The sequence below is a fragment of the Odontesthes bonariensis genome, chromosome 15, assembly GCF_027942865.1.
Source record: "Odontesthes bonariensis isolate fOdoBon6 chromosome 15, fOdoBon6.hap1, whole genome shotgun sequence".
Lineage (NCBI taxonomy): Eukaryota > Metazoa > Chordata > Actinopteri > Atheriniformes > Atherinopsidae > Odontesthes > Odontesthes bonariensis.
This window is the reverse complement of record NC_134520.1, coordinates 25799860-25819465: the sequence shown is the minus strand read 5'-3', so window position 1 is coordinate 25819465 and position 19606 is coordinate 25799860. Positions and strand designations below refer to the sequence as shown.

General features: G+C 37.6%; 1 protein-coding gene across 2 annotated transcripts; it reads right to left on the bottom strand.

Annotated features, from left to right (window-relative positions):
* Positions 1-789: 789 nt before the first annotated feature.
* Positions 790-19386, bottom strand: LOC142400640 (receptor-type tyrosine-protein phosphatase C-like). 2 transcript variants are annotated; one of them, XM_075485706.1, is made up of 29 exons: positions 19065-19386; positions 14464-14478; positions 12404-12445; positions 11939-12223; positions 11614-11844; positions 11417-11530; positions 11002-11136; positions 10745-10885; positions 9963-10100; positions 9480-9679; positions 9313-9373; positions 9085-9193; positions 8806-8843; positions 7688-7797; positions 7380-7470; positions 7139-7215; positions 6893-6929; positions 6710-6807; positions 6291-6416; positions 5973-6130; positions 5487-5622; positions 4750-4899; positions 4336-4426; positions 4070-4209; positions 3782-3916; positions 3562-3684; positions 3291-3451; positions 2390-2525; positions 790-1612 (listed from the first exon to the last, which is right to left on the bottom strand). In XM_075485706.1, the coding sequence occupies exons 1-29, from the start codon at positions 19126-19128 to the stop codon at positions 1292-1294; spliced, it is 3663 nt and encodes a 1220-aa protein (XP_075341821.1). In that variant the 5' UTR covers positions 19129-19386; the 3' UTR covers positions 790-1291. The 2 variants fall into 2 exon arrangements, with proteins under 2 accessions (XP_075341821.1, XP_075341820.1); XM_075485705.1 differs by lacking the exons at positions 14464-14478; positions 19065-19386 and adding exons at positions 12615-12734; positions 12896-13339.
* Positions 19387-19606: the final 220 nt, after the last annotated feature.

The following is a 19606-nucleotide window of genomic DNA, read 5'->3' as shown; positions in this document are numbered from 1 at the left end:
ACTCAAACCTTCTTAGATTCTCTAACACAAAAAAGTTAAATTTGTTCAGGTGAGTGTGAGTGTGTGGATGTGCACAGATTTTGCTCAGTATATTAGGTTTTTATACATAGAATACAGTTTTTATACTTTGGTTTTTGATGGTTTCTTAGAGTTTTAAAACAAATTGTTGCAGAGAATTTGTTGAATTTATTGAAGATGCAGCTTTGATCAGACAAATGCAGCTGACTTGATTGCTTATGACTGTCCTGAACAGAAGGAAACTGTCCCCTTTGTATCTCGTGTGTCTTATATTTTGTAATTGTTTGCCTTTGACCGTGACAAACTGCTGACTTTAAAGTATTGATTTATCAAAGTAAAGAATTACATGTTGTGAGTTTTCAGCTAATTTGCCTCCTTCTTTTTCTGACATTTTTAGAGATTGTGGCTCTTGTTCTCATTCAGCCTGATTGGAGCTGCTGAATGTGAGGTCAGTTATTTCTGAAAACCGCCTCTTCACATGCACATATGGGAGCTACAGAGTATATATTGCCATATATCCACACAGCACACACATAGGAATATATTTGTTTTTCTTTTTTTGTGAGGGGAATGTAAAACAGTTTGTTTCTAATAGTGACCCACTATCCTCCTTTTTGGAAAGTAATTGGTGCAACTCTTGGTGGAAAATATTCACGGAGGAACCCCGCTGAGAAGCTGACTATGGGAATAGTTTTTTGGATTTACAATATTAGCAAACCCATTCTGATAAAGATGATGACAATAAGCAAGTACTCTGCAAAAATTACTTTTTTTCTTTTGTTTTAATGAGAAGGCAGAAAAGCACATGATACATTTTGAACTTAAGACCTATCTTATTTAGATATACCATATATATATATATATAAAAATGTTGACTTGTGTGTACAGTAGTTGGGAAGAAAATAATATATAAACTAAATCAAACTCACTAACTTAAACTTTCTGAAATTTAACTTTTAGATGTATATGAATAAGTTCAAGGCCTCCAGTTTGACAACAGCTTTTCACGTAAACTTTGCTAATAGGAAATATAATTTGCAGGTTTTCACATCTGAATCAAAAATATCATAACTTAACGTATTTTAAATCGCAATTTCGAAAACTGACAAAACTGATAAAATATAAATCATACTTTTTTCCAGCTAATATCGGACCAACTCACACTTAGTTATAGCTTTACAAATGTTTATACATTCACAAGGTAGCTAAAAGAAGCGTTTCAACAAAGTTATTCCCACATGTAACAGCCTCGGGCATGAATGTGCTCTCCATCTCAGACCTCCGCAGTGACCGTGGGACCGTTGCTGGTGTCCTCCAGTGGTGTTGTCTCTGTGGGGGCGCTGGACTCCTTCTCAGGCTTGTCTTTGCCCTCTTCTTTGTCTCCATTAACCACCAGAGGAGTGCTCTCTTCCGCCCCCTGCTGGTTGCTGCTGGTAGTGCTGGCTGGCTGCTCAGACATCCCCTCAGTTGTCTTCTCTTTGGTTTCATTGACTATCTGAACGCTGTCGGCTGCAGCGGCCTGTACCTGTTTCGCTTCCCCATTCTGGACGGGGAAAGTACTCTCCAGAGTATTGTATAAGAACTGATAATGTTCCTGTTAGAGACATAGAAAGATTTGTGAGGAAACAGAAGATATCCTGATGTCACTTGGGCTTTTCTAAGAAAAAAAACTTTTTTGTACACTCTGGTACACTTTAATTTAGAAATAAAAATAAATTTGGTTGAATTGATCTTGTTATTAATGTCAGTTTATTCCTGTAACATTTCGTGAACAATGATATATCTCTATTTTTGGATTAGTTGATAATTAGTCCCTTTATTTCATTTCTAGACATGTTTACTCAAAGCAATGACCATGGCTTCTATAGGTAACTACCCACCTCTTGTAAATGCTCACAAAAATAATTAATTTGCCGCTGAACATATTCTACATGTGTATAATTTGTCCCTGTTTGCTTAAAATTACAGTTGCTGGTTTAAGGTTTTTCAACTATTTTGAAATATAAAGAACTTAAGCAGGAACAAAATAATTTGTCTGGGAGTTAAAGACAATGTCAGTCAGATAATACTGAGAGAACAGGTTCTGCATTGTTGGTTTTGAACTTTTTTTTTTTTAAATGACATGGATATTTAACATTTCTGGCACTTTCCTTTCATTCTTTCAGAAAAATGTCATGTTTGTCATTCAACAAGAAGGCATTGCAGTGTGACATCTTGATCTCCTGGTACAAACACCACCTTAAACATATAAATAAACTCATACCGGTAGGATTTAAAAGAAAATAAATCATCTTTTCATGGCCCTTCTACCACTATTAGAGCTTAAAGCAATGAAAGTGTGTGCTGAAAGGTGTGGGTTGCTCTTTCTTACCAGGTTGGAGATCATGTGCTGTCTTTCCTTCCGTAGAGTTTTGACCACTTGGAAAACATCCACCAGCTTCTCAGAGTCAGCGCTGTCCAGCAGGTTCCACAGCGCACAGAAAATCCCTGAACGGGTCGAGCCGTTGCTGAGGAGATGAAGCACACAAACACAGGAAGTTAGGTGAAGGTCACAATAATTCTCTCAATTAATCCATTTTAGTATGTTACATTTACAGGTCAAAGTGGGCTGCTGCACACGTCTGGCATTACTTCATTGTATCAACCTGCTAGAAGTTACTTTTAACTTGATGTAAACAAAACACCAGAGACTCTGACACTCGGCTGTGAACATGTTCAGCAGTTTCAGGTTCTATTGACTTCCTAATGATGTGATTAACCTGAGGGTTTCACAAGCTTTTCAGTGCAACTTTTTTATACATTGAGCTTTGAAAAAACTGGAAACATTAAAAACAAACCATTTCAGAGGTCAAATCCTCTGTTGCTACTGTAAATTACTGACTATCCTCATGCTCAACAATGTGTCTTAGAAAATATTCATGTATATAAAATGTTGGTTTGACGCACATGTTCCCTTCAGGTTTGAAAAGCAAAAGTTGCATCAGTTCATAATGGGCTGCTTCGGATACAACACCCCTAGTGTTCCTCAGTATATTCTATAGAACTTTTGGAGATTGAATAAATATTCTAAATAAGCTGTATCATAAAAGGGATGCTGCTGCATAACTTCTATAAACAACTACAAAACAACAGGTTTAAAATGATCTATGACCTTTATGAAAATATAGACCTGACACTGAGCCATCTTTATGAAAATTGAATTGGTTCTGTGTTCTCTGAATGCTGTCCCGTTAAGATCTGTGCAGAGGACATTTTCTGTGATTTCATCTTACTCGCAGTGGACCACAATGGGAATGCCTCTCTGTGATTTGCTGCTTTCACAGCTGTGCTGAATGTCCTTAATCATATCTGTGAGGTCTCGAGGATTCTCTGGCAGGTCTCTGTTCTCCCACTTCAAGAACTGGAAATGTTTCACCGACCGACTCTCTTTCCTCTGTTGACAGAGGAGGTGTTAGCTTAATAAAAAAAAAAGCTTATCATTTCAATTCGACCAATGACATCACTGGGGTATGCGGCGGACAGAGCAGGCGGCTGTTGCGTTACCTTGACATGACGGATCAGCATGTTACGGGTGATGAAAATTGCAGAGGTTTCTGTGTTTGTAACCTCCACCTCAATCTCCCCAAATGTTTTCTTGTCTTTATCCCAGTACACTGAGTTATTGTCCTGTCAGCAAGAAGAGACACAAGAAAACAAGAGTGTTTACAATGTATGTGCCTTAAGAATGTTTAATTATTTATGATTCCAATTGCATTGTGCTTACCTTATCTGCCTCACTGCAATCTGAGAGCACGACAATAGTACTTGCTTTCTTCTGGTAAATCATCGACCAGAAGTCACCCAGAGTGTCTGGCAGGGGAGTTTGTGCTACAATGAAGGTATGTGGGCCCCAGTATCCCTGTGTGGACAAGAAAAAACATCCATCTATTCTTGTATGCTGTTCAAACAAGCAGGATCGGAACTCATCCAGAGGTTTTCCTCCTACAATAGGAATATGTCTTACAATTTGACATTCATTCATTTAAAATATGCTAATAAGTAAAAAACATACATCAATGTGGGAGGCATTGATGTATTTATTGGAGTTTTCCTCCTCTTCATCTGATGACTCTTCCTCATCCTGTTCATCAGTGTCTTGGCTGTCTTGGCTCTGCCCTTCATCAAGCTTCAGCAACACTCGGTTGTAGTCATCTGAGGATGGGAGGTTTGTTTGTTAAGACACAAGTGAAATTGAACCGATACACAATCTTGTATATATTCACATGTGACTGTAAACATAACGCACTCACTGAAGGGGCAGATGCAGCTGCTACTTACATGGGATGACAGTTGAGGATCGATTCTTCTTCTTGTTTTCCTCTGACATCCCTGTGTTGAATATTCTCCAGTTTTTAAAGGAGGGGAGTCTCTGAATTGAAACACAATCATTTCAGAGATGATTAAAAGATGCATAGTTACACAGTTTGGTCTGATTTGAAGTCAAAAGTAGTTAAAGATAATGATCAATTATTTTAATAACTTGAAAGATGTTAAATTGTTTATAGTTTTGCATTTCAATTATCTTCATAATGTAATATCTAGGTACTATCCACTGTTGCACAGCAAGTTCAAATGATCAGTTCAGTGGAGTTGGACATCATCAAATTCCTTTTAAAGTTGCTTATTCAGCCCCCCACATAATTTTTAAGGTGAATAAATGTATTGGAAATGCTAAATAATAAGCAACCATACCTCAAACTCGTCTTCCATCAGGGAGGGCTCAGTTTCTGAATTTCTCTGTCTGAGCGTGCTCACTGTGCTGTGCAGCTCAGACAGACTGATCTCCGTTTCTCCAAACTGGTTGTGCTCCAGCAGGGCTTGGTGAATGAGGATGTACTGGGCCTACGTGATGAAACAAGCACTTGTCTTAATACACAAAGAACATACTTTTTGCAGAATAGGCAAAATTTTGTTGAATACACAGTTCACTAATTCTAATCTAACATCTAATTAAAACTTCTGCTCACTTTATGATCCGTCTAAGATAATTAAATACTTTATTTGTGATAGTATGTGTGGGAGCATGTGCAGTACATGTGCTCATACTTTCACAGAAAGATTATGTAACCACACAATGTGTTAAGTTAACATATTTTGTACCTCTGATAATGTGCATGTGTTTTAGATCCTTCCTTCCGATAAATAATTGAGAGCACTGAGCTTTCACTTCCGCTCACACAATCACACTTTTGAATGGCTAAAGCAACCATCTCACAACCATCTAAAATATAATGGTATATAACATATATTTGTATGATGTAAAAGCATTACATTTGGTTTAGTTTAATTTGGCCTTATGTTAATGTTGAGTTACTTTCTGTTTGTATCTTCTTTGCTGTGTGCCAACACACTCTGAAAGTATTTCACTTAAATTCCTAGCATCATACCACTTTGACTGTGATATGCACACACAGGCACACATGTTTTACCTCTACTTGAACCATGAGACATCTCTGTCTGCGGAGTCTGACAACGTAACCGTAGATGTCCACTCTGCCCTCTGCCTCCAGACCCTCCATCATAGCATCAATGCCGATGTAGGTGCCTGTTCTTCCAACTCCAGCACTACACAAGACAGAGAGAAGGATTATATTTAAGTATTTCTGGCATTTTACATCCATCCGTGGCCATATAAACATGTGACTTTAAACTCAGTGACTTTCTTTGTCTCAATTCACCAGCTCTATCTTTTAAGAGGAGCGAGTCTTTGTGATATTTGAGGAAAGAAGGTGATCCAGTCAGAATTTTCCCAAATTTCAGTAGCACAGTTTATAGTATAAAAACAGATAAAATCCCAAAAATACAAACTGTGACAACATATATGAAGATCAACAGATTGATCAGTGAAGGACAGAAAGGAAACAAAAACCATTAAGAAGTGTTTAGACGAGCCTTTGATAAGATCAGTTACGTGCCTGCAGTGAACAACGATGGGACCACTGAAGAAATTCTTGAAAGCGTTGACACGTCTCCTCAGTTTCAGAAGGAGGTGAGGTTCCCCTGGGACACCATGGTCTGGCCAGCTCATGAACTGAATGTGAGTCACTTCCCTTTCTGAGTTTTTTTCCCTCTTCTGCAGGGAGTCACACAAAAAAACAAAAACACAGATAATTCAAACACAAACCAAGACATATACTGTATAAACACCTGGACACGTCTGTTAAAATGAACGCTGTGTGCATGACCTACAAGCTTTCATTATCTAATCTATGGAAGTTTGGATTCAGACTCACGTTGGTCAGGCTGAGATGGCGGATGATGTAATCTGGGTAGTGGTTCTCTGAGGTTAGCTTCACTATGAACTCCTCAAAGATCTCGGTCTCTCTATTTCGAGATGGCCAATACTGTGCACACTTGATCTGCAAAACAACACGTTAGAAAACACGCAATAAGACATGCCACTTTAAAGGGAGGATTGAGAACTTAAAGAAAGAAAATTATATATGCAGCTGACGCATGTTTACAGCAGTACAAACAAAATGATTTCCAAGAAATGTGTGTCAATGTCAATCAGCTTTGACACAAGAGTTTAAAAGTGAAGAACATTTAGGGTAAAATTAGCTGTTAACTACTAGTTTTTAAAAACAAATTAATTTGTAATAAAGTAGCAGTATAAATCATGTCAACACATGTTTAAAATGGAGGTTTTTACCCTGTTCCCCTCCTCACAGCGCGTCACCATGACGATGATAGAGGACTGCTGTTCCCAGACCATCCTCCAGAAGTCACTCACAGTTTCGTCCTTTGGCCCTAGAACACCCACAGCATGCACGGTTAGTGGTGTATTGCATACAAGCACACTAAGTGTGTAAAGAATTTGAAAACTTGACTTTACCCTGAGCTGCAATGTACTTTTTTGGTTCCTTGTACCCCTGAAAGAAGAAGGCAGGTGATTTTCAGTTTAGTCAAGTCATCAACTTTGTTGCTGTTTAACCTTTAAAAAGCTTTAGCAGGTAATGCAGAAGACATAGATATCCACTTGTAAATTTTAGATTTGTATGAAGGCGGATGACGTTTTTATTTTTACATCAGCAGCAGCAGTAGTAAAAATAGCTGTGGTGTAATTGGAGTTTTTACGCACATCGATGTAGCTGGCGTTAATATAGTCACATCCTGCGTCTCCATTTCCTGTGGTCAGCTGAACACGGTTATAATCATCTAGTTGAGGGCGGACAAAAAAGAAAAGCATCACAGAGGACATACATACAGCCCGGAACATTACAAGTGGAAAGTTTCATCAAGCTGTCTAACAATTACTTGTCCTACGGTGTACCTCACATAAATATTAAGTCCTTTTAATAGTTTTGATTCTTCACACTCACACGGCAGGATGTCCACGTAGCGGTTCTTGGGGACGTTGCAGGCCTTTTTGGCCTCTTTTACCGTGTATCTTGAGAAAATTCTGGGGATGCTCTGAAAGCAATTATGAGGAGTGTAAATTGTAAGGACTTAATTCTCTAAAACTATCCAGAGCTTTAACTCTCACATCCAACCTCCTATGATCAAGTCTTGGCTTGGACTTTTGTTATAAGCTATATGAGTGGAAAGCATCCGATTAAAGAAAATAAATGAACAATTAATACTATTGATAGAAATAGGAATAGACCCCAACAAAAAACATTATTGTTACCTGAAACTCCGCCAGGAAAAGTCTCCCCTCATCAGCGAGTTTCCTCTTGTAGGTTTCCAGCAGCACCTCGGATCCGATTGGCTCGATGGGCAACAGGTTCTCTTCATCATCTGCAGCATCAAATAAGAGACTCGTCAAACATAAACAGAAAAATTCTGCCACTTCTCATTTTATACTCGTCATGTGTGCAGTTTTTATGTGCAGCTGTACAACAGGCTGGGTTCTTCAGTTACTTCAATAAGAAAACGTAAAATACTGCTTTCTGCATTAAGAGGCTGTTGAACAAATGTGTCATTTTGTTGTACGGATCAGGTAACAGTAGAATGTTGGCTTCTCCTGGAGTTCAGTTACAGTGATGGAAAACAAGACCATAAGGAACAAACAAGGAGAGATGGACATTTTAGAGGAAATAGGTTAATTTCATGAGATTGCACAAGATTTAGTTTGAGTGTGGTTGGGCATTTTGTTTCCTTTCCAGCTTCATGATGTTACAGAATTCTGCACGTCAGATCTTATACTTATACTCTAATACTTATATCAATTATTACACCCAGGGGGTAATGACTAGTTCTATGTAAACTAATGTGACTTCCCTCAGTTCAACTCTTTGTATCGTTCATATTAACATGGCAAACTATTAAGCGTTCTTTGTGAGTCACCCAAGTGCAGTTTACATCATGGCCGATCGTATGATTAAAAAGGGGAAGCTGCTTTAACTTGTTGTTATCTTCACACTGTTAAACACAACATCCTCCCACTTTCAGCAGAGATGGTACAGATACATGCTCCCTCCAAGTTTTTGTCTTATTAAATGTCATATGTAGTACATACCAGACTTTTACGCTATTTGACTGTTTTAGTATCACACTAACAACCATTTTTAGCTGAATATTAATCAGTTTAGTATTTATAAAAATACTGAATCACTGGGTGCAGCACTTAAGTTTAGGGTGAAGGTAATGTTAAAACAATATAGTAAAATATTTTGAGAGTAGGGGAATCACTGTTTCATGTACATTCACACAACATATATGTTGGGAATTAAATCATAAAGGTTGCATATATATCATGAAAATGAAAACAAAAAAAAGTCAAATCCAAAGTAAAAATGTACTCACTTCCGGTCTGAATTAGCCCTATGTTTTCACTCAAGTCACTGCAAGAAAATAGACAAAAAGACAGATTTCAAAGAAATTAGTTGATATCATATCAACAGGTATGGATAGAGTAAGAATGTCTAGATGAAAAACCTGTGTCTAAAATGAATTTCTCTTGTAAAAAGGATTGTGTGCACTGTTGATAAAAATATATTGGCTAATGGAAGAACAAACTGCAGATTAACACAGGTTGAAACACCATTATCTAACACAGAGGATCACATGAAGAAGGATCCTTACTGGGACTTTCTGCGTTTCAAAATGTAGATTTTGTAGACGACCACAAGAAGAGCCACAGAGGTGAGGATGATGAGGAAGACCAGAAACCCAATGAGAGCTTTGTCATCATCTGAAAAAATATGATAAAAACCTTTATGTCAAATATAGATTAGATGATAACCAACCAGCTTAGTGTAAGAGACTGGAATATGTTGAACAAATTGAGTCATCAAATAAGACAGCACATACAGCTGGTTCTGAATTCTTTGATTGCAGGTTTGCTCTTTAATATTCCGTTGTCAGCAACTACCTATAAAGACAAAATTTCTCTTCATTAGGAACTACAAAATAGATTGAAACCTAAGTAAAGAAATTATAATGTTTGCATCGAACTAAAAGAATAGGATTATACAAACCTCCACTGTGTAGGTTGTAAGGTAACTCAGATCTTTGAATTCAAAATAACATTTTTCTTTAGTTTGTGTGCTGCCACCAACACCAAGAAGACGAGCAGTGTATTTCTTCTCAGGTCCAGAAAAAGTAACTTTATCGCAAGTTACTTTTATCGCATTATTCTCGAGGTGACCCACATTCGGTTCATTGATATTTCCTGGTGCTGTAAGAGAATGAAAAGAGAGGCAATCGTGACGCACAAATACAGATGTAAAGTTTAGTTGTATTTGCTGATCGACATGTGTGTTCATCTGATATAGAAACAAACAAATGAGAAAGAAGAAGTAAATACATTTGCAATTTGAACACAATTCCATAAAAACTCTGAGTAAAAGGTTCTGATTCATTTGAGCAATCACACAATGGAAACTGTAAGTGTAAAAGCTTTTGTTCAGTCAGGTTGAGTACGGTCATTTTACACCAAAAATCCTTTCACGGTCACTCACTTCCAGCCTCAGTTTTCCATTTAAATGTTTCGCTGGAAACTCTGATGCTGTTGTAGGTGTGATGGACTTCACAGGTATAATCAGTGAATGGTGTCAGTCCAGTCAGGCTACATGGTCCTTCAGGTGGAGTTGGGGTACCTTTAAGTGTGACATAATTTCCATCAGCTGTTTTGTGACTGATTTAACAACAACAGGTCAAAATAAAAAGACAGAAAGAGACTAATTCTCAGGTTAAAGTTACAGAAATACACATTTGCAGCTCAGTTGGTGGAGTTACACATTAAGAACATGTCATCAGATCACTCCTGAGTCACTGCTGCTGGAGAGAACTGAGTCTGGTCCTCATGGTTCAAACTTCAGTGTGCACTGTCTGCTGCATGACCTGCAGAAACTGCTCACATCACTCTTTATAGAGGAAGCTGTTTCAGATCAGAGTAACAGTTGTTATCTGTGAACAATGTCACCATGTCCTCTGATGGGAAACAGGATCAAACACCGATCTGTTGATGTTTTTCTGCATTAGAATTGAAGATTAATGTAGACCAACATGTGACTCAGCATATCATCTGTGCTTATTGAGATCTACTTTCATTTAATGGAATGAAACATCATAAAAGTATTTATAAATGTACGGCAGTGGAAGCTCAAACTAAAGATTTAAGTCTCGATATTTCACAGATCAGATCAGATTCCCAACAGGTTTCATTTCCAAATCTCTTAAAACTGCACTGTACTTTTAAATAGGACACTTGAATACGGGGAATGTAAATCATTTCACTTACTATTACACTTGCAGCCATCAGAAAATTTATAAGAAAGCTTCTGAAGTGTTGAGCGTTCTGGACAGTTGTTACTGGTTGTTTCCAATCTCAGCTGAATGGAAGTATTGGTCTTGTGGCTCGGCGTAATGGTTGTTGTGAGGTCTGTTGGAACACAGCAGACGTTTGTGACAATTTATCTGTTTCATGTGACTCATGTCACTCCAAACTGTGTGAGGATAAAACCTCGTTCCACTGAGGTAAAGTAAACATTAACATACCACATTTAATGCTGAACCGGACGGGAGTTGTTTTATTAATGGAGACGTTATTGTGCTTGATCAGACCAGTGCAGCTGTAGTCTGTGAAGGGCTCCAGCTCAGTTATATCTATGGAGTGGTTATCTCGTCCATTTCCTGAGGAGACACAAAGATGACATCATTTCTTTTCTGGTATTTATATTTCAGTTAATAAAAGCCTTTATCCTTGGAGGTTAAATTAAAATTTCATTCAGAGAAAAAAAATCTAAACAGATTCACAGAGAAAAGGAAAAAAATCCATTTTTACATCAAACTATGAGTCGGATCATTTACAGTTTCTGGCCACATGATGTGTTAAGTTTCCACCTTTAACCATGTAAATCTTCTCATAATATTGCTGATGGTGAAACTCTCTCCTTACTGTCTGTCATCTTACCTGAACAGGTGTAATCAACAGTGAGATTTTCACAGTTTGAAGGTAACTTTGGTTTTATCTCTGCAGGAAGTCCAGTGGGTTCCTGCTGACTTATGCCACTAAAATCAATAAAATCTGAAAAAACAGAGCAAACTTAAAACCTGATGATATCAGTTCTATTGAAACATGAAAATAAAGTTTGATCTTTTTGGACGTACCAACAGGGATGTATTCTGTGATGCTAAAGGAGGAGTTCACACAGTTTTCTGGAGTGAAGTTCACAGTAAAATCTGAACAAAAGTTCTCGTCTGTAAGTTTGAAACAAATTGTTGCGTTGTCGAACTGCACATCTGGATTATTTGGTTTTGATAATGAGGAGCTGATGTCCCAGTCGCTTTGGTAACAAACATGTCCAGGCTGGCCGTTGGTAACATAAATGTGATCTTTAGCTGAAATACAGAAAAGCTTCTCTTTTACAAACAGTTTCATTTGATCAGTTAGAAGTAAGTAAGATACACAACAATCTGAAGTATTTGTACTCACTCATATTAATTGTTCCAGTTTTATTTTTCCTGTCAGAGCTCTTACAAAGTGTTGTTTTCCCATCACTGCCAACAAGTTCAACTCTGAGCTCATATTCAGTACAGGGCTTCAGATGTTTGATTTCTTTTGACTGGTTTGACGTTTGATAGAAGATACTGAGCCGCTCTACAGGAGCTGGTCGGCCTTCTTCATTGATGGATATGTTGTACTGGGAACCAGTGGGAACATTTTGGGACGTGATGTCGATCAGGAAACCACCCTGGATAGGTTTATCACTGTAGGAGCCTGCAGAGAAAATCAACAGAATTTCTGTTCAAATAAACCTCCTGATGACATTTTTAATCTCAGTTCGTTCATGTTGATACTGAAGATGAATAAAACACTTCTGTTCACTCACTACAAATATACTTTCATTATAAGAGAAAAACACAGGATGGACCGATCATCTTTTAAACTGATACTCACATTCTGGGGTCGGTTTAGTTTGTTCAGGGGTTGTTGTGTTTGCTGGAGGACAAGAGTAAAACATTAGAATATGTTTATGAAAGTTGAGCTTGAATGTGTTTTTAAGACCACCTCACACATGACCTGTTCTCACCTCAGTGTCCATTGTCTACACTCATATTAAAAACGCAATCATATCACAACCCCATAAAATAACAGAGAAAATTCCAACCTTTGGTGGTAGCTGTTGGAGTGGTGTTGAGGTGGGTGACTGGAGGTGAGGTCAGGTTTGATTGGTTGCTGGATGAAGTGGGTGCCGGTGAGATCTCATTTGTGTTTGCAGGAGGAGTGTCTGCAGGTTTGAGAGCATGCTGGAGGTCACCTTCAGGCTGAAATACTCTACTGTCAGCTATCCTACCTGATACGATGCTTGACTAAGTTTTCAGGATTTTATCATAGTAAATGTAAACTAATATACCTTCTAAAACTTTAGACTGAAGCTGAATACATTACCAGAGCTGTTGGCTGAAAGGGTCGGGTTAAATGAGGAGTTTAGGGTGGGGGTTGGTGAGCTGGGTGGAAGAGTGGGGGCAGCTGGGTTTGTGGCAGTAGGGACTGCCGTGGTGCGTGGAGGTGAGGTGGGGACAGATGACATGGATGCTGAAGATAAAATGGATTTTGCGGTAGTGCGTGGAGGTAAGGGGGCTGGAAAAAAAATCAACACAACATCACTATGCTAGTTCTGGTAATACTGAAAAATCCTGTACCTATCACCTTCCCTCTAATAGGGAGAACCACAAAAATGATGAAAGATGTAGCCAAAGCTAATTTCACCTTACAAGCTTTTAATTTTCCTGTACATTTCTTCTAAAAAGGTAAATTAATGATCCAAGGTGATAAAAATTGTATTAGTTGGATAAAATTCTAGATTTGAAAGGGTAAAGACATTGTTCCACTGGAAAAGCGCTAATAGAGAAAGAATCAGGATGAGCATCAGTTTATTTCATGCTACACTTCCAAGGTTGCTTTAGTGTTGCTGACGTAATGGCACAATATGACTATTTCTTTTTTTTTTTTAAAGTTGAAAATATAGTCATTACATAAACTAATTATTAGCTAAACTAACAATAAAAAATGATGAATGAATAATGCTTGAAATTTTAAGAACAAGCCTTAAAAAACTTTAAAACCAAATTCATATTTTTTTTTTAACCAAAAAATAGCATTTGATTGCTAAGCAGTCACAGTCAAACGTAGAAAAGAGGGTCCATGGGTGTGATGGAAACTGGATTTACAAAAATATGTTTCACAAACAATACCAAATCTACACCCATCGCTAATATGAAATATGACAACAGACTGAATGATCAATGATTTTCTGGTTAATGTGGGGGAAAAGTTGCATCTGAACAAGACACACCCCTTCAGATATTATTTAAATCTTAACAACAGTCCATAGAACTACTGCTCTCATTCCAGACTTGTTTAGTTTGAGCTAAAATCTCCCATTAATTCATTAAAAAAAAAAAATACTATGATAGATACTTCATATAAATAAAGGGAGCAAAAACATGATTAAATTCAATTTTGTTGACCACCTCTGGATCCTTATATAACCTGTTAAATATATTATGAATACACACTATTTGCCCTGACTGTGGTATTTTTTTTCATGATTTGAGGGCTTTATTTTAGAGCTTGGGGTCATGTTGCTGTTGCAGAATTAAGCAGGATGTATTGTTAGTTTGCTTTAACGCTGTGTAACAGCAAGCCATTTTAAGAAATAAGAAAATAAAACTATACTTTGCAGCGAAGCTCGATTTGAAATAAAAAGAGCTTTTCTTCGGCTTGCGTTCTCTCTTTAATCTGAACCTTGACTGAGACAGGTCACTCAAATGGAAGCCAATCTTAATGAATTTGCTCAATCAATGCACAGAGCAGGTGTCCATTTAGAGTCTGCGCTCATTTAAGTGACATTTTGAGAAGGCGCCTCTGCTGCTGCTGTTGGAACAATTAGGATTAAAAGCCATGGTCATTATATATAAATTTATTGGATTAGATATTAAAAAATGGTCACTCACTTGTACTGTTGTCACCTGTAAATACAAAAGAGAAAGAAATGAACATTTTTTTCATAAAATCACATCACTTATCTAATATGAAGGAGAAAAAACAAACAAAAGCATAAGAAAGTAATATTTTATCTATATTTTTGAAGCTTAATCTTCCAGCTCTTTAATACAGGTTCCGATCAAGTTAAAAGAGGAAAATGGCTGAGCTGAGTGGAGGAGCTGTACAACCTGGTTGCCATGACAATGTGACAAAGAACCACACTCGCTATTTCAGTAAGCAAACCACCATTTCCTGCCTTGCACTGAAAGATGGAGCCACCCCACACATACAGAACTGTCTCAGCTTACCGTGTCACTGGCTCATGTACAAGGACTTTGAACAAAACAAAAACACCAACATTGTCATCCAAATTGTTTTAAATTATATTTATGCTGTATGTGTTGTTTTAGTAGTTTCAACACGTGTTAGAACAGCTTTACCAAGTCAGTGAAATATGATTAAAAAAATCAACTTAGAATTAATCTAGCCATATGTCAGAACATTCATATTCAACAAAAATGTTGTTTTTTCCCCCATTTGGTCCTTACAATAGAAGTAATGAGAACTGAACAACGTTGTGATCGGGGGTAGCCAGACAGTGAGTGCCAGGATGTGGTTTGGCGCGTTTTATTGTGTTTTTTTTCACAGCACTGAGCAAAGATGCATGCTCTCTGCAGTGACATTTCCCAGCCTTCTTCAACCTCACAGTGCCAGTTAGAAGTTTTGCTGTAACTCATGCAAACTGCCGCAGTTACTGAGGAGTGTGTTTGCACTCAGTTGTGAGAGCTCGGCTACTCTTAATGATAAGGGACACAACATTTTAAGTAGTTATCAGACAGAAAGTGAGGAACAAATGAGGAACTAACCGCTACAAACAATAAGTTAACATCTAACTGTACTGTATTAAGTAGCTTATGGCTAAATAATCTAAACAAGTGAGCAGGGAAGGACTTGATCGATTAATTGTTTTAAATTATTTTCCTAGAATTCCCTAAGGAACACTATATTATAGATCACGATGAGTTACCAGAGAAGACACTAATTAATGTCATAAATGATAATCAGGTAATGATTTGTTAATAAAGAGATGTTAAATAATCATATAATCATAAATAATCATGAGAGCCTAACTCTGAACCAGCCAGTGAACTTCACAGAGCCAGTGACAACACATACATTCATGAATATTTACCCGTTGGTTACCGTCTCATAAACTCATGTGTGATCTTTTCTCTTTTTTTTGGCTCAGTAGTCATACCAATCATCTTGGTGAGTGGTCGGTAGTCATTGCATAAGTTCCCTCACCTCGAGTGGAGCATCATGCTTCTTGACCAAAAAAGTAATATCAATAACTTGTTTTTTCCAGAAATATATTTTATCTTCATGATTCCTTCAGTGTTAAGTGTATCATTTGTAATACATTACAGCTTTTTTTTTTTTAAATGAGCCAGACTAAAAAATGTAAAACCATGAGGGATTAATTACATAACCCAATCTTCAACTTGGTGCATGCTCAGGATTACTAAAACTGGTGGCAAAATGTAATGAGGAAAAAAAGTATTTATAGCATCTAACAACAGGACAATTATATGACTGATATAGTACATAGTAAGACCACAGCACGATGCACCACAGGCTTTGTGAACCAGTGAACTACTTGCTGTAACTAACGATGAAATGATAAGGAATAAATTAAATGCTATTAATGATAAGTTGTTCATTTGCTGTTTAAAAGTTAACAACTATGAAGAAAATTATTAGTACGTTTTATTAACTGATCTTCTTGAACCGATCAATATGTTTTAGGTCTCCCAGCCTCTTCTCTGGTAAATCATCATTATCTACACAGACCTCCATCGAGGGTAATCAGGGAAAAATTCACAACAGCTCAATTAATAATCAAATAATTCATTCATTCATTCTAAATTTAATATAATACATTTTTATCTATCATAATTTGTTTGCTCCTCATAGATTCCCTGGCTGTACATTTGGTGTCCCTCATGACACAGTGTTCAGAACGCTCAATTTGAAGGTTGCTGGACCACAGCTACACTTGTTTAAGCCACATTGTAAAGAAACAGGCCCAGAAACTATTTAAAAGAAAAAGTTTCTTTCAAAAAAATCTTTTTTTATGATGACCAAACTGGTTTGAGGTAAGTAGTTTTGGGCACCTTCTTGCTCACTGTTCTCAGGGCCAAGTGTGAAATAAAGGTGTGAGAAAAGCAGAAGTTGAGGAAGACAGTAGACAATAGAGGAAGGGGCAAACATAGAGAAGAAACTAGACTGTCAAAAATTACAGCAGTTACAGTTTAATGATAATCATAGCTCCAAAGACAAGCACACTTTGAGTATATTTAGTTGCTTGACATTTTGTGAAAACACTGATAAAATGTGTGGATCTGTTTTCTCCATATCAGTGTTCTCCATCTGTGGGCTTTTTTAAATCTCTTCATATTTTGCATTCACCGCTGAACATCCCCTGCGTTTTGAGGAGCCAAATCCCCCCCAGTAGCTGCTTTAATCAGGCTTAACATTTCTGACCTCACTTCTTCATTTTAGACACTTCCCCTTTTTTGTCACGAATACTTGAGCCATTTACTTGTGCTCAGTCTCTTTGCCCACGCTGCATGTCTCTGCTTTGCTCTGCCAGGAAATGAAGGCAACTCAGAATGGAACACGGAAGTGGTCACAGCTCTGTCCTGGTGCAGCAGCTACAGCGAGCTACATGTTACACGGTGCACAAGTTGTTGGGTTGAGTTCAATTAAAAAAATGGCGCTAACATGATCTATAAGCGGACCCTCAGTTGGTGAAGATGTTTGGGGGAAATCAGAAAAAATGCAGAATAGCAACAAATTAGGCAGGATTTAAACTGTAGTAGTTAGCTACAGCTCAGGTATTTTTCCATTTGACCGTCTAATGTTTCCATATTTCACTTACTTTAAAAAAGTCTAAACCAGCACAGTCATCATACAATTCTATTGTTGAGAAAATGTTTGTAAAATTGGCAACTTTTTTATTCATTTGTACTCCAACCACCTCACGGGTAAAGCGGGTAAAGAAAATGGAGGGACGGGTGGACCTACATGAGAACTGACTTGTCAGATATTTTCAAATTGTTTATTCATTTCTAATTCTCAAATTGACCTTTATTCTAATAGACAATTTAAGTACCTGTAACTAACAATGTATCATATATCTTGAAGTCAGAATTTGTTAAGATACCATGGAGTCAAATGATGGAAAACTCACTCTCTGTCTTTGTCCAGATAGAAAATGAGTAAATAATGCAATTCCTGCCATGACTGTAAGGTTTTACAACGCACACGATTTGTTAATTTTCTTGTGTCTAACTCGACATCACGTGTAATTCATGTCACTTCTTCATTATTTTTCCTGTCAAATTGAATGAATGTGCAAATAAACTAGACTGCACATAAAATTAGATATTAAGTTAAGTTAATGTCACCGTATGAATAAAATAAAGGGTTGGTGACTGATAATAACGGTGAATGGAATAATAGCGCGTTGCTGCGGTGTACTATGATGACTCACCTCACAAACAAATGACAAACACTAACCCTGTCTGAAGATGGCAGAGGGCAATAAAAGGGTGAAGTAGTCACTTCAGCTAATGTTTACAGACATCATACTGAAAATGGCAAAGAAATGTTAGATATGTTGATAAGTAGCAGAACTCAGTGATGCTAGAGACACTAAGATAAGTCTGCATACACACATACACGTAGATATAAAACCACAAACACGCAAATATTTTTCTCAATGCGCCACCCACAGCCACAAATGTTGAAGTGAGTTTGCAGGGACACACCCCTAAAAATTTCTCTCATCTTTGACAGATATACCCCCCAAACCCCCATCCTCCACCCACACATATACAGTACACTCACACCATCATACGCCTGCACTATGTCAAAGCAGAACAGAAACATGATTGCAAAAATTCCCGTGGCTTTGTTGCCAATGAAAGAACGTGTTTTAAACAGCGTCTTTTTATTAGCAGCAGCCTTTGATTGAACATAAGTGTTTATTCTTTTGCCAAAGGGGCTCATGAAACCTGTCACTTTTCAGCTTCTCACATCACAGGCGTGTGCTGTACTGTCTGGTGTTCTCAGATTTGGAAAGTTTAAGAAATGTGAAGTAGTACAAACGCAGGCACAAGTCAAAGGCTTGATATACTGTAGCTTGTCACTTCCGCCCTCAGTTTAAATGATTACATTTTTTTTGTGGTGATGTTTTCCACTTTAAAAAATAAAAAACAAAAGAAAAGATATTGTCAAGCTCGCCTGCTGACAGATTTATGTCTTTATCTCACACATGGAAAATTTCTCATGAACACGATCACGCACGCATTCAACAAACAACTGCTATATCTTCAAAAACACTTAGTGAGAAGGTTAGACATCGTCACCTTGATGTTTTACACAAATTAAAGACTTTTTTTAGACTGACAGTTGATAGACACAAAGAAATTTTAACACACTACTTCCTCCTTAGAGTCTCCTCAAAAAGAAAGCTTTACGATAATCATGTCAGATGGTTACTTACAGTTGGACAAAGAGATAATCCCAGCACAGAGAAGCGCGATCTGGAGTCCACAGAGACCTGCCATGTCCAGGAGTTAGGGTGTGTACAGCAACACACCGTACAGTACAGTCCTAGTGAGGACCAACTCTCTTAGAGTTGCCAAACTTAAGTCGAATTTCCAATCCTGAACTAAATATCAAAACGATGCCTTATTTTACGCTACATAAGTTTTTCTGTCTTATCAGTCGGTGGGTGCAGCTTCCTGGACTCGCTCTCCAAACCCTACAAACCTTGCCACTGGTTTCAAGTCATGCAAGTGGGAGTGATGTCACACACCAAAAGAGCCTGCCTTCACCTTACTGCTTAGTGACAGGAAGTTTCATTTCAGCTACGCCACCAAGAACAGGAAGCCTTCTCTTGTCTGATCTGCACTTGCTTTTGCTCAAGTGTGAAAACCGTCTGACTTATGAAAAAGAATTGAAAATTGTCTTTCGGAGGCAGCTTTTCAATTTGTTCTTTGAAAACATTTTTATTACATAACGACGACTCTAAGACAACATAGA

Excerpts from the sequence above, each read along its gene's own strand:
- LOC142400640 (XM_075485705.1), bottom strand. The coding sequence starts at position 13,037 with ATGTCATCTGTCCCCACCTCACCTCCACGCACCACGGCAGTCCCTACT. Across the intron at positions 11,531-11,613 it reads CACAGAATACATCCCTGTTG|ATTTTATTGATTTTAGTGGC; the intron begins GTACGTCCAAAA and ends CTGTTTTTTCAG. Across the intron at positions 3,685-3,781 it reads ATTGCAGTGAGGCAGATAAG|GACAATAACTCAGTGTACTG; the intron begins GTAAGCACAATG and ends TCTTGCTGACAG.